General features: G+C 35.3%; 1 protein-coding gene across 2 annotated transcripts; it reads left to right on the top strand.

Annotated features, from left to right (window-relative positions):
• Positions 1-414: 414 nt before the first annotated feature.
• LOC127074271 (uncharacterized) lies at positions 415-4,259 on the top strand. Of its 2 annotated transcripts, none has more exons than XM_051015576.1 (7): positions 415-888; positions 981-1,040; positions 1,139-1,192; positions 2,285-2,347; positions 2,544-3,146; positions 3,422-3,493; positions 3,774-4,259. In XM_051015576.1, exons 1-7 carry the CDS (start codon positions 724-726, stop codon positions 4,005-4,007), a joined length of 1,251 nt encoding a protein of 416 aa, XP_050871533.1. In that variant the 5' UTR covers positions 415-723; the 3' UTR covers positions 4,008-4,259. The 2 variants fall into 2 exon arrangements, with proteins under 2 accessions (XP_050871533.1, XP_050871531.1); XM_051015574.1 differs by having other exon boundaries at positions 417-888; positions 978-1,040.
• The last annotated feature ends 10,094 nt before the right edge of the window (positions 4,260-14,353 follow it).

The following is a 14,353-nucleotide window of genomic DNA, read 5'->3' as shown; positions in this document are numbered from 1 at the left end:
AATTTCCACAAAGTCCCCTGAACTATACAATGTATACAAGGGCTTCAACTGGCTTCTCAAACCAACGTTTGGGTGTCGACAAGTTTATTGAAAAAAACGGTCGAACACCTTAAAAGAAGATATGCCGACCTCAATCTTCTCAACACTCTTTTCTTCGCTTTACATCCTCTTTTCCCTTTTCCGTCAAAATGACCCCTCAGTACCATCGAAATTTCTCTTCAACGAGTCAAACCAACATCCACGTCATCACGTCAAACATCAACTAGCGGTTATGCTATAATAAAAGACCGAACCACAATAAAAGCCGGCAAATATTTAAGTGCTTCGTATAATGTGAATCGTAGTCCTTGTAATATTTGTAGTCCGGCAAATATTTTAGTGTTTCCCATTTTATGAGAAGAGAAAGACTGACTTGCAATTAAATAACATCTACCACGGACATGAATGACCACCTCTGTAATTTATTGGGAGAAAAACACACCGAGAGAGACACTCTTGAAAGAGAAGTTGACTATAGGCCCGTTATTATTTTCTAGTTTGGAAAAGTCGGTGGTAGTTACATTCTGGATGATGTTTTTGTCCACACTATACTTACCATATCCACTTAACCATTTTTAATTCATTCAATTCCACCATTCAACTCATCATTACTTCATCACTCATTTCAGATTCAGACTCAGAGTAACACTCACAAACAACAGAACACAACACACTCTCTTTATCATGGATGGTCTCATCAAGGGCTTGATCGACGTAGCACTCGGCGGCAACAACGATCGCGATCAAGATAACGACGATGATCGTCAATCACGAGACGAACGATCCAGATCCTCTTGGGCGGAGGTCGTTTCCGGAGATCAGGATTCCGATCACCGTCCACAGCCTCAGGTTAGTTAATTTGCAATTTCGATCCATTCTCGATCTAGTTTTACTACTACAACTACGTGATTGTGATTTGAATTCATCGTTTTTTTCAGCAGAAGCAGGAGGAGTGGCAATCCGAAGGTTCTAGAATCTCCAATAGACCTCACAACTACAAGGTTCTTTTCTCCATTACATTTTCTATTCATTCCTATATATTCTCATCCTCAATTCAATCAAAACAATTAATCTTGACCCTTAATTAATATTATTACAGAAGGAGGAAGTAGAACCATGGCAAAAGGATAGTAACCGTCAAAGGCCTAATAAGGTGAATTATTATATATTTTTCAATTGAGCCACTGTTTTTAAATAACTTTTGGGATCGCAAGGCTTTCGCCATAGGTGTTGCGACGCTGATTGCGATAGGTGTTGCGACGCTGATTGCGATTGTCCCGGTATGAATTAACCACAAGTTGTTTATCACAAAAACAGTGAATAATGGTATTGGTATTCGTTTTTGCGGCAACGTTTTTAATACCTTGACTGTCACGGTAATATTGGTTCCTCGGATTAGTCTGTACTTGGGTCTAATAGCGAGTTTTCAAACAAATAATGTATTGTTGATGTAATATATGAAACGTTCAATTCTTCCCAGACCGAACAAGGTTCTTATTTTAGTTTAACAGATAGCAAATTTTACACCTTTTAATTTCTCTATTGTACAGATATATATGGCTGCATCTTATTTTAGTTTTCAGGTTTCTGAATTATGTATTCAAGAGATTACCACTTAGTGTGTGTTTGGGTGTTTGATTAACTTTAACAAATGTAACTTTGAATTATATTTTGTGAAACTGGTTTTGTTCATATTGAATTTAAAGTGATTTAATCTATGTTTGGATGTATCTACTCTAAAAACAATATAAAACTGTGTTAAGTTTTTTAAGCTAAGGCAAAAACTACTTTTTATAACTTTTAGTTAAATCAAAATTTGTAAATAAAATCAGTTTTTGTTCAATCAAGGCAACCAATTGCTCAACCATCATAGTAACAGATCTATCATAATGAAACTCAACAGTTAGTGGTAAGTTGTTAATTGGAATTGTTTTGGCATTTAAATCGGGTTAGCATCCTATCCATTTATGGTTGGCTGGTTCATGCTCTCATTTTGACACTTGCGCCAATCCAAATTTCTCTCTAATGCATAATTTATAAAGAAATAAATATTTATATACAAGATAAATGTTCCACTGAACTGGGTATTTGAAAATTAGGTTTCACAAGGGCATGGCAATGTTATCAAGTATGCATTGACCAATCAATTTTTCATCTTTTAATGAGAAGAAGTATGTAATGTGTAGAGTTTAATTTTCTATTGATAATTAACTATTTTGGTGAAATTCAATTTTTAATTTTGCAGTCAGATGAAGATAACAACGATGGATGGCAGACTGTGGGCAAACCTTCAAGACAGACACACAAGGTTTGTATGTATATTGAGTGTTGTGTGTAAATGTTGAACAGTTTTATATTATGCTAATACTGCTGTTACAAGTGTATCTTCTACAAACTTCACTTATGTTTGCTTTATTGTGGAATGTGTTCTATAATCAGTTCTCAACTTTTTATGCTGCATCGCATTCTGAATCTGAATGATGGATTTTACCAACTTGATGTAGGTTCCAAAGGATAACTGGAACAGCTATAAACTTCCTTCTGATGAGCAACAATACTCCAATGAAGTTGAAGTTGGTGCCAGAGTAGAGCCCTCAGAAGATGAACTGGCTGATCTATCAAGGGCTTGTGAAAAACTCTGGGAACTGGATTTAAGTCGTTTGATACCTGGCAAAGACTATGAAATTGACTGTGGTGAAGGGAAAAAAGTTTATCAAAAGGATGATATGGCGCAGGGAAGCTTGTTTACATGGGTTAGTGATGATGTATTCCGAAAGCCTACTTATGCTCGATTTCTTTCACTGTTAGATAATTACAATCCACATCAAGGATCTAAGGAGGTTGTCACATCTGAAGAGAAACAAGAGCAAGCTTCTTTCATAGAAGAAATTAGTAGAACAGCCCCAATAAAGTATCTTCACAAGTTTCTTGCATCCAAAGGAATCACATCAGGGAGTTCCCAAGATTTCAAAAGATTGTTGACCAGTTTGTGGTTTGATCTTTATAGCCGATGTGGAACTTCTGGTTCCTCTTCCGCTTTTGAGCATGTTTTTGTTGGAGAAATCAAACAAAGCAGTGAAGTTTCTGGATTTCATAACTGGCTGCAGGTATGATCTCTTATTTTTCTGTATTCCAATATCTATGAGCTATTCAAACTCATACCAAAATTATAGATGTGTTAACTTGGGAATCGGTGCTCTTTTCAATCATAATTTGATATTACATGCTCCATCACACATCAGTACCATTTTGCGTTGGATTGAATCTATTTGTAGCACCTATTGGATTAGTATCCACAGTCACCTACCTCTCTGTATTGTAGGTTTGAAGTTGATACTTGTGATGATAAATTTTGAACTCATCTATTGATATATTTTGGCAGTTTTACCATGAAGAAGCAAATGGAAAAGTTGATTATCAAGGCTATATTTTTCCCCGTCGACGGGGTGAAACTGTGAGTGATCATTACATTTTTGTGTACTAAAAATAAATATAAAAAAGTAATATACTTCAGTTCAAGCTAAACATCAGATCAAGTTTAAAGTATTTCAACAACAAATTTATTTTCCTATAACATCTAGAGCCTTTGAAAATTTTCAATCATAAACCTATTTCAATACAGGTAACTCTTTTTGGTAGTTCTTGTATGTTTTTTGTTGGTAAGCATTTGTTATATATTTTGAGCTGTACTGTAGCCACATTATTTTTAATGTTGTTTGCTATGTAACTTGCAGCCTGACTCTGAAACCCAGCTTCTGACAATTCAATTTGAATGGAATGGTGTTCTGAAATCTGTATCAAGTACTTTGGTCGGAGTGAGCCCTGAATTTGAAATTGCTTTGTATACCCTGTGTTTCTTCGCTGGTCAGGAAGATAACCACATTCAGCTTGGTCCATATGCAGTTAATATCAAGTGCTACCATTTAGGCAATCAAATTGGATCTGTTTTCCCCATTGCAGATTCATGAATGTTCAATTGCAAGCAATGATAGTAGAGTTTCCCTGTTGAATTGAAATCATATCTTATGCATATTTGGTGTGTACCTTGTAGCTCATAGCTGTAAAAACAACAATATCAGTTAGATCTACTAGTATATGGTAAAGACAGTATTGAGGGGAGTATACATTTGATACCTTTTTATTTTTTATCTTTGATAGTTTGCAACTTTTTGGTAATTCATTACCACAATTCATTTATGTTATTGTGTATTATTGTTAAATATCTTTGAGTTTGCTGGCTTCAGTAATCTTGGTGCGAGATAAATATATACAGCTATTTGAAAAGTGTTATATTTCTCATATGTCGAGTTCATCATGCACATGGTTGCTAAATTCATTCATATTAGTTTAGTTGGTATAATAATGTAAGGCTTTGAATTTGTGTTTTATGGTTCAAATCGAAGCCATACCATATTTCTGTTGCTAATAAAATCGTCTAAATATAAAGCTAAATAAGTCATTGTCTTGTGCGATCTTAAGCATGAGTATGTGGTTTCATGGTGTTTTTTATTCAAAAATGGGTAGCAAGCATCGTTAAGAAAAATGGGTGCAAAAGTAAAAACAAGACAAAAATGTAATGAGTAGAAATTAAATGGTTGGAAAAGTAGATGAACTTGAATTTAAAAAAAGCTTTTAAAAAGTCTAGAAACAACATATAACAGGTGAATCAACATATAAGAAAAATAAATTTTCAACCAAAATAATTTGATTCTTTTTATTTGATTATTGTAGGTTTTCTTTGACAAATTTATTTTCTTGAATAATTTTTTTTAAAGTTTTCTTTCTCATACTTAGTGGACACACAATCTCATCATAAATTACAAAGAAACTCCAAAGTTTTGACATTAGATGCATATTAAAAAATTGCTCCTCATTCCCTCCTTTAGTTGAATTCAACATACACATATCTATATCTTAAGAACTTAAAGCTATTTTTGATTAAGGATTAGACATTAAAATACAATCCTTAATTCAAATATTGTGTTAGATGGGTAAAAAAATTAGACGATAAGATTATAAATAACAATATTAACGAGAGTGTTGAGAGTAGAAAATATAATAAAAAATTGTGAAAAATAGATTTAAATGAATTTGATATGTAAAGAGAATATTTATAGAATATATTATAAAAAAAGTAGATAAGTGTTGCATCTCGAAAAATACGATTCCTCGCGATGGTCGTGGAAAAAATTACGTTCGAACAGAGTCGCCACCGAACTTTATTTATCCCAACAAAAGGATAGAAAAATATCGATAAAACCTTTAGGAAATGGAATAATGGTCGTCGCAACCATATTCGGGTTCGGGAGTGGATTACACAGGAGGAAGGTATTAGCACCCCTCACGTCCGCTGTACTCAGCGGGAACCTTTTAGTTCTAATTTGCGTTTCGAGTGTTAATTTACGTTTGTTTGTCATCTTTGGGTTATATAAAATATTAGAAATTGAAATGGATGAGAACCTCAGAAAGGGAAAGGGGAGGTTTTTTATCAGTGTGCTCGGGAAGATACAACAGTCTTCTGCCTACGTATCCTTATGGTATAATAAGGAAATCAAAGCATTCGTAGTTCGGGGAACTACGATTGGTTGGTGTCTTTTAGTGAACAACTGTTTTAAATCACGTTCTAAACGCTAAACGTTGGCTTGTCTACTCTCGGCGGAGGCTTAAGCATCAATTTGTTGTGCGCATTAGAAAGGATTAATAGTGTTCTTTCTGAAAAGAGTTTTGATCACACGGAGGTGACAAGTTGAATTAATGTGTTGGGTGTTTTGTTTGGATTGGTTATGATCGCGCGAGGGCGAGAAAAGATAGGTTTGATGTGTTGAGATATTTTTGGTTGGATTACGATTACTCGGATAATCGAGTAAGATAACTCGTATCCTAATAATCGGGAAAGGGAATAGAAGACTCTAGACCACTTTCTTTTTCATCTGAGTGATTATGAAAATAGGTTAATGTGTTTTTAGAATGAACGACAAGTACTTAAATAGCTAAGTAAGACAACTCATATCCAAGCATTTGAGAAGAGGAGTTGAAGACTCAAAACCATCTCTCTTTTCGTATAGTTAAGAAATCGATTTGATTAAGTTGTATTTGCCGAAAAATGTCAATTGTTCGACTGACCGAGTAAGAGAACTCGTATTCGTCCAATTGAGAAGTGAAGTTGAAAACTCAAAGTCAACTCCTTTTTCACTCAACTTATTGTAAAAAAATGTTTTGATTTAATCGGGGTGTTTCAATTGAGTTTGAGAGAAAATACTCGACGTTGGATCGAGGTTTTAGATTTGTGTTTTAAATGAAGTGAATTTATTTAGTGTATTGCTCTTCTACTCGATAAAAATCGAATAGGTCTCATTGTAAGAAAGCCCAAGAGTAAGCTATGTGAGGTTGATGGCGATGCTTTAAAAGCGATCGACTTACAAGGGTGTTTTGAATTGATTTGGAAAAGGCGCACTCGATATCGACCGAGGTTTGTATTTACATGTGCATATGAATCGAATTATGAAAACGGTCTCAAAATGAGATTACTTATAAATTTTAGCTTATGCAACGTGAATGCAAAATAACCAACAAGAAAATTAAGAGTCTCATTGTAAGGTAGCCCATGAGAAAGCCTTTTGTGTGCAAAAGTGACCTATGCTAAACAAAGGATAATGGTATTACAAACATGTTCCCCTAAGGAGGTGCCATGATGCCATTCTTACAACATGCATGTAAGTTACGGATGAAAATCCAAGTGTTTATAATGTATCACAAAGAGTAAAGGAAGGCTTCCAAGCAAATGTCCTATGATGAAATCCTCTAAGTCCAAGTTGATTAAGAGTGGAGTGAATATTTTTGGTCTTTATCATTTTATCATATTTTTGTTATTTTTAATGTATGATGACAATAAAATAAATAACAAGTAAATAAACATGCATGATGAGTTTGTACAATTATGATGATAATGTGTACTTGAATGTAAATTACAAGGTAATGACATAAAAGTAAATCACAAGATAAAGAATGGTAATATCACAATAATAATGGTTAGTGAATGTAAATGAACAATAAAATAAATTGCAAGGAAGTAAAGTGCAATAATGTAAATATTAGAAGTTAGTAGTTAATGGTTAGTAACAATAAAATAAATTGCAAGGAATTAAAGTGCAATAATATAAATGTTAGTAGTTAGTAGTTAGTAGAATAACAATAAGCAAATAGATTAGCAAGTTAATATGGAGAATGTGGTTTCATCTATGCATCAAATGACTCAAATATGGGTGAAATAGAGGCAATCTATAAATGCCTTAAAGTATCATGAATGATCTATTGATCAACCATTAATAGGTTTGAAAGATTGAAGATTTAATCAACTCTAAACAACCATGTCATGATCTAATAGAACTCATCAACCAAATAAATATAACAATAAGTCAACAATAAATATTAAATGATAACAAGAAACAAGGTTTAATAAATGGTTTCATCTATGTATCAAATGACCCAAATATGGTTGAAGTAGAGGCAATCTATCAACGCCTCAAAGTATCATGAATGATCTATTGATCAACCATTAATAGGTTTGAAGTATTGAAGATTTAATCAACTCTAAACAACCATGGTCATGATCTAATAGAACTCATCAACCAAATAAATGTGAAAAACAAGTCAACAATAAATATTAAATGATAACAAGAAACAATGTTTGATTGAAAATGATGGATAAAAAGTAGTAAGAGCAAAAAATCCCCAAAAGGGTGTAAACCCAACAAAAACCACTTGTCTCAAAGTTGACTCAAATCTCTCTCAAAACACAACCCAAGAGTAAAAGCCCATTTCCAAACACAAAATAAAACCAAAAAATGTCAAGGAGTTTGAGTCCAAAATATTACCAAGATTGTGGTGTCAAAACTAGGTTATTGTTGTGTTTGGGTTTGAGAATGAAGCAAAAAGCTCAGAAGAGGGTGACTATGGTTGTTGTGGTAGGAAAATGGAAAAAGAAGGAAGGTGTATGTTTATATGGTGATGGTGAATGATTATGTAAGTGAAGGTTAGAAGTTTGCTACTGTTGTTGTTGTGTGGAAATGGTGGATTTTTACATGGTGGTTAGGTTATTCAAAGAAGAAAAGAGGGTTTGGGTGAGTTAGGGTTTAGGTTGAAAAGAGGGAGCTTGAATGTGATTTAAACAAAGGTTTTGTGGCTTTCAAGCTTGAAAAATGAGTGAGGATAGTGCTCTATTTATAGGGGAAGCAAAGGGGTTGAAGTGGGTGAATCAAAGGATCCTTTGTGTAAAAAACAGAGCTATTTTTGCTGTCTATGCAGGTGTAATCAGTTACCAAGATTAGGGTAATCGGTTACGCAGTCCCAAAATGGCCAAAAATCAGTTTTCGGTCTGGGTAATCGGTTACCCTGATTAGGGTAACTGGTTACCCAATTTTTTTGTTTTGAAATAATGAATGTATGCATGTGCAGTAGGGTCATGGATCAGATGAAAATTGTATCGGGGTAGGGACAAAATTGGGGTATGACAACTGTCCCTATTTAATTACCTTGAACCAGAAAGTACTAATGACAGCAGTCTTCGTACATTCACGGTGGAAGATAATTAAATACTTAAAAGACCCGAATTTTGTCCTTTGAAATGTAAGGAAGAAATGCGGAAACAAAATGCAGTGAGAAATATAGTAAGAAAAGATTATCGGAAGGTAAAATAAAATAATCAAGACTCTCTGGGAATTATCAGAGTAACATCTTGGATGTCATGATCGAGATATTCCGACAATAGAACGATACCTCAATGGTATCTGAGACTTTTTGAAAATTAGCAGAACATTGTCTTGAACAGAAAACATGATATTCTCTGGGGATCAACGGAGCAGTTTCTTACATGATATAATCGAGATATTCCAACAAGGGAATGATACCTCAATCGTATCTAAGATTCTCCAAGGATATTAGAGGAGTATCTCTAAAAGAATCTGAAATGAGACTCTTCATATTGATGAAGCAACATCTCAAACAGTAAAAATGAGATTCTCTGTATCGAGTCGAAGTAGCATCTTATATGACAGAATTAAGATATTCCAACAAGGGAAAGATACCTTAATTGAATCTAAGACTCTCCGAGGATATTAGAGCAGTATCTCTAAAAGAATCTGAAATGAGACTCTTCATATTGATGAAGCAGCATCTCAAACAGTAAAAATGAGATTCTCTGTATCGAGTCGAAGCAGCATCTTATATGATAGAATTAAGATATTTCAACAAGGGAAAGATACCTTAATTGAATCTAAGACTCTCAGAGGATATTAGAGCAATATCTCTAAAAGAATATGAAATGAGACTCTTCATATTGATGAAGCAGCATCTCAAACAGTGAAAATGAGATTCTCTGTATCGAGTCGAAGCAACATCTTATATGATGGAATTAAGATATTCCGAATGAGGGAATGATACCTTAATTGGATCTAAGACTCTCCGAGGATACTTAGAGCAGTATCTCTGAAAAGAATCTGAAATGAGACTCTTCATATTGATGAAGCAACATCTCAAACAGTGAAAAGGATATTCTCTGTATCGAGTCGAAGCAACATCTTATATGATAGAATTAAGATATTCCGAATGAGGGAATGATACCTTAATTGGATCTAAGACTCTTCGAGGATACTTAAAGCAGTATCTCTGAAAAGAATCTGAAATGAGACTCTTCATATTGATGAAGCAGCATCTCAAACAGTAAAAATGAGATTCTCTGTATCGAGTCGAAGCAGCATCTTATATGATAGAATTAAGATATTTCGAATGAGGGAATGATACCTTAATTGAATCTAAGACTCTTCGAGGATACTTGGAGCAGTATCTCTGAAAACAAAATGAGATTCTTCAAATTGATGAAGCAATATCTCAAACAGAGAAATGAGATTCTTCAGATAAATGAAGCAGTATCTCGAATGTTCATCTGTTGGGGGAAATATTTAAGAAAAAACTCCTTTTGAGGGAGATTTACTGGAAATGCTCTGCAGGGGAAAAAGCTCATAAGAGACTTTTTAGGGTAACCTCTACTTGGGGAGCAATGACTGTAAAGAAAAATGCTGGGAATATCATTATTAATCGTAAAGTCGAAAAAATGATTTACTGAGATATAATCCCACGAGCATATGCAGGGTAATAACTTCATTTGGAATGAGGAATGTCCAAGATATTGGATCTTGATATTTTAAATTTGATTTTTATATGAGGTTCCACTTTAGGTGGGAATACCATGCATGGGATGATGCATGAGATGCATGCAGGTATGCAATTTGCTGGGGATATTTGGTTGTGCATGTAGGAATGCGAATGATTTTTATTTTGTATAAGGTTATGCATAAGTATGCCGATGATTGAAAGCCTGTGTTTTTTGGAATTTTCTGTTTGGTAGGAAAACTAATTATGAATGACTTATATGATGCATGTTGGGAATGCAACTGGGTAATTGGATGTTTTTGTAGGGTTTAATTCTTGATTGCCAATGAGGTTGGACTTTAAATGGGAACTGCCAGATGAGAACTGGTGAAGGAGATTGAACTGCCAGATGAGGAAAACACTCGAAGGGTATGTTACCAAACGCGAACTGGTAAAAATAATTGAAATGTCAGATGAGACTGAATTTGTTTTCGTTTGTTAGACAAGAACTGATTTTTAAAGTAGGCTACCAGACGAGAACTGGTGAAAATAATTGACTACCAGACGAGAACTGGTATCGAAATGGGTGACCTACCAGACGAGAACTGGTATTAAGAGATAATTTACCAGACGAGAACTGATATTTAAGAGATAATTTACCAGACGAGAACTGGTACTTAAGAGATAATTTACCAGACGAGAACTGGTATTTGGCAAATGATTTATCGTACAAGAACTGATTTTTGATATAGTTTGCCAGACGAGAATTGGACTTTGGAATAAGTTGCCAGACGAGAACTGGACTTTGAAATAAATTGCCAGACGGGAACTGGGCTTTGAAATAAATTTCCAGGCGGGAACTGGTTTTTTTTGAAAAAGGTTTGCCAGACGGGAATTGGGCTTTTGAAATAAGTTGTCAGACAGGAACTAGACTTTGAAATAAAGTTGCCAGACGGGAACTGGTTTTTGAAATGGCCAAGCGATGTTGGGCTTTGGTGTCAGATTTTGTGTTTCAAGGCTTTTCGATGCCAGGTTCATGTTATGGGGTTAGGCCCGATGAATTTTACGATATGCATGGTTTTATCTTAGAGCAAAGTGACATGACTAATGCATGAGGATGATTTATGTAATGATTTGCAGGTTTTCAAAATGCCCTTGCGTGGGTATTGGAAGAGAAGGTTCTTTGCAGAAAGGCTTCTATCTGCCAGATGGCTCTTTTATGGGATGATAGCGTGATTCCTCGACACTCATCTCGAACTCTGCATTTGCTAACTTGCGAAAAAGCTTTTGCTTGAACTGCTTGAAACATGGAGAAGACTCGCTCCTGTATGGCTCATCTTGCCCCAATGTGATGGGTCTATGCAAAATGTTTACCTCGAAAGGATTTTGAAAGCAATTGTACCATAATTTGGAAACGGCTTGCCCCAAAATTTAAAGTCATTAAAATATTTTTCCTTGATTAACCGACTCTCGGAGTGGTTTACTTTTCTATACTTTTGAGGTAGCTTGCCCCAGTATGAGCGTTGAAGCGACTTAACTCACCTTGACTGAACATTGAAGGGGTCTGCCCCTGGCCACCAGAACCTCTAGGTGATCTGCCCCTAGTTAATAGAGTCCTGATATGATTTGCTCCGGATCAACTGATTCTTGAAATGATTTACATATTTATTAACAGATGTTGGAGACTGTTTAAGACTGACAAATTCTTGGAGCAATTTTCCTATGCTCAACTTGATGTTTTGGGTGGCATGCACCTGATTCGTGGGTTATGAGGTAGTCTTGATTCTGGTGAATGGTCAAGTTCCACTGGTTGATCTTTGTTGAGATTTCAATGATGTCGAGTACTGAATTGCAGTTAAAATTGTTCACTTATAAATGGTAATTTTAATGCGATATTCATGCAAGTTTTGAAAAAGAATCATTTATTGGAATGATGTGATAGTGTGTGACGAGTGGACCATGAGTCCAAATGTAATGCTGATTTAACGATTTAAAGTGTGAAAGACACAGTGAGAATAATGACATCGATGTTGAAGATTAACAAATCTTTAGGAGTCAGTTTACGCAACCTTGTTGTAGTATGCTTTCGGAATAAACCCTACTTCAATTAGGTCTTTTAAGGGTTGTAACGTGGCTTGGTTCATGGTTTTTGAAACAAAGGATGTAAGGCTCAAATTTTGTTTTAACCCACCCATTCTTCACGATGAACTCCAATCCTATGCTCAGTTAATTCAACATACACATTCAACTTTTAAGAGAGTTTGCAGGTGTAAGATCTCTTGAAATGACAAACACTTTATTTTGCTCTTCATGGATATTGGTGACCTTTTGATTTGGATATGGTAGTCACTGAATCTCATTTTGTTTTGTTGAGGGCTTTCGTGACCTGTTTTTGATTTTTGTTTTGATCCCTAACTTTTGCATAAACCGCTGTTTGAAGCTTTAGTCCATCAGGATTGCCCTAATTTTTGCCTAAGTCGCATCTTTGGGTGTTCGACTTAGCGGGCTTTTTATTTTATTTTATTTTTTAGAATTGTGGCTGCCAAGTCATTGGTCATTTGAAGAATAATCCAACATAACCTTTGGATTTTGCATGGTTCCTTCTACACTTCAGGCTATGTGTGAAGAACATCATGTGGTTGATCCACAAACGGGATGCTTCGTCTTGTAATTTGAATGTGTAGTCAGATTAACTGAACACTACCCTGCCCCGGGTTTAATGTAAGGTTTTTAGATCCGAAAGAAACTCCTACTTTTAGGCTCGAAGTGGTTGACTAGGGATTAAATCCTTATCTCTCTAGTGTTTGGGGATTTGAAACAATGCCTGCACATCATCAGTAGGATTTTATCCGAAAGCATACAATAAGCAATTATGGGTATTTTGTTTTCGTCATCCTCCCTCAAATCTTTGCTAAAACAAAAATTATGATAAAGAAAAGTGAATGGGAGAAACACTGATGTATTTTTTGTTGTTTTTGATATAAGAGAAGAAAAATGAGCGAATGCGAGATGATTAATTCAAAACATGCATCATTACTTCATCAATATTACCATTAAAAACAAACAATGTTTAAACACAAGCAACTTTTAACAACAAAGAAACTACAAATGCAAAAATAGAAACAAATTAGTCCAATGATTGCCAGTGTTGAGGATGTATTCCTGTCTGAACTACTGGCATTAGGAGATACTCTATGAAATCTTTGAACTCATTCTGACGAGAGGTTTATGTGCACCAACAGGCTTCCTTTTGAAAAGGATATGTACCTTTTGTCAATCAATTGTTGCACTTTAGCCTTGAAAGCATTGCAGTCTTCAGTAGAATGCCCTATTGTTCCGGCATGATATCCACATTGCACATCTGGATCATATCCAGGTGGGTAGAGGTTGGGTAGGACCATTTACTGGAGCTGGAATAACATTCTCTACGACTGCAGTCTGCTGAATGTTGTCCTCCCTCTTTTCTAAAGCTATCATAGCTTCCACAAGTTGGTCTACCTGGTTTTTCATCGAGTCAACATCTCCTCTTAATGCAATGTGATTTTGCTCCAATGGATCCATGGTTTTTCAAGAGCTACTTTAAGTCTGATATAAGTGTCGGGAAATCAACTGTAGGTTATGGACGAAGGATGAATGAGTTTTTTTGTATTTATATTTTTTTTGGTGAAAAATGATATGCAGTGCATGACGGTTGCAGATGCAATGATATGTGTATGAGTGTAGTGACATGTTCAGGATCATAGGTTCAAAGTGTTTTTAGATAGATCAGAATAACGGGTAAATAACAGGTATCTCTGATTAATGGAAACCCCATGGGTGGGCTCTACAGTTGGTAGGTTCCTAGAGTCACAAATATTTCCTAAGAACGTCACTGCCGTGACGAAGACTCGTTGGGAAATAATATCCTTAAGAAGATCTCGTCTAGGTGAGGTCTTCGTATTGTCCCAACAAGGAAGGCTCCATGGGGATTCTACTACACGACTCTCGAGTCCAGGGTTCTAACAAGGTTCTCAGAGTCATAGATCGAGGTTTCGAAATATTACTGTAAGATAGTAATACGTCCAAGGGATCTGATCTGATTGGGGCTTTTGTATTAACCCAATAAGTCTAGGACTTTTCAGGTAGATACTACATAACCACCAGATATAATGGGTTAAAAGGTCCCTAG

The sequence above is a fragment of the Lathyrus oleraceus genome, chromosome 4 (assembly GCF_024323335.1).
Source record: "Lathyrus oleraceus cultivar Zhongwan6 chromosome 4, CAAS_Psat_ZW6_1.0, whole genome shotgun sequence".
Lineage (NCBI taxonomy): Eukaryota > Viridiplantae > Streptophyta > Magnoliopsida > Fabales > Fabaceae > Lathyrus > Lathyrus oleraceus.
Note: the sequence above shows the minus strand (reverse complement) of the source record. Positions and strands in the feature narration are given on the sequence as shown.

Excerpts from the sequence above, each read along its gene's own strand:
- LOC127074271 (XM_051015574.1), top strand. The coding sequence starts at position 724 with ATGGATGGTCTCATCAAGGGCTTGATCGACGTAGCACTCGGCGGCAAC. Across the intron at positions 889-977 it reads ATCACCGTCCACAGCCTCAG|CAGAAGCAGGAGGAGTGGCA; the intron begins GTTAGTTAATTT and ends CGTTTTTTTCAG. Across the intron at positions 3,494-3,773 it reads CCCGTCGACGGGGTGAAACT|CCTGACTCTGAAACCCAGCT; the intron begins GTGAGTGATCAT and ends TGTAACTTGCAG.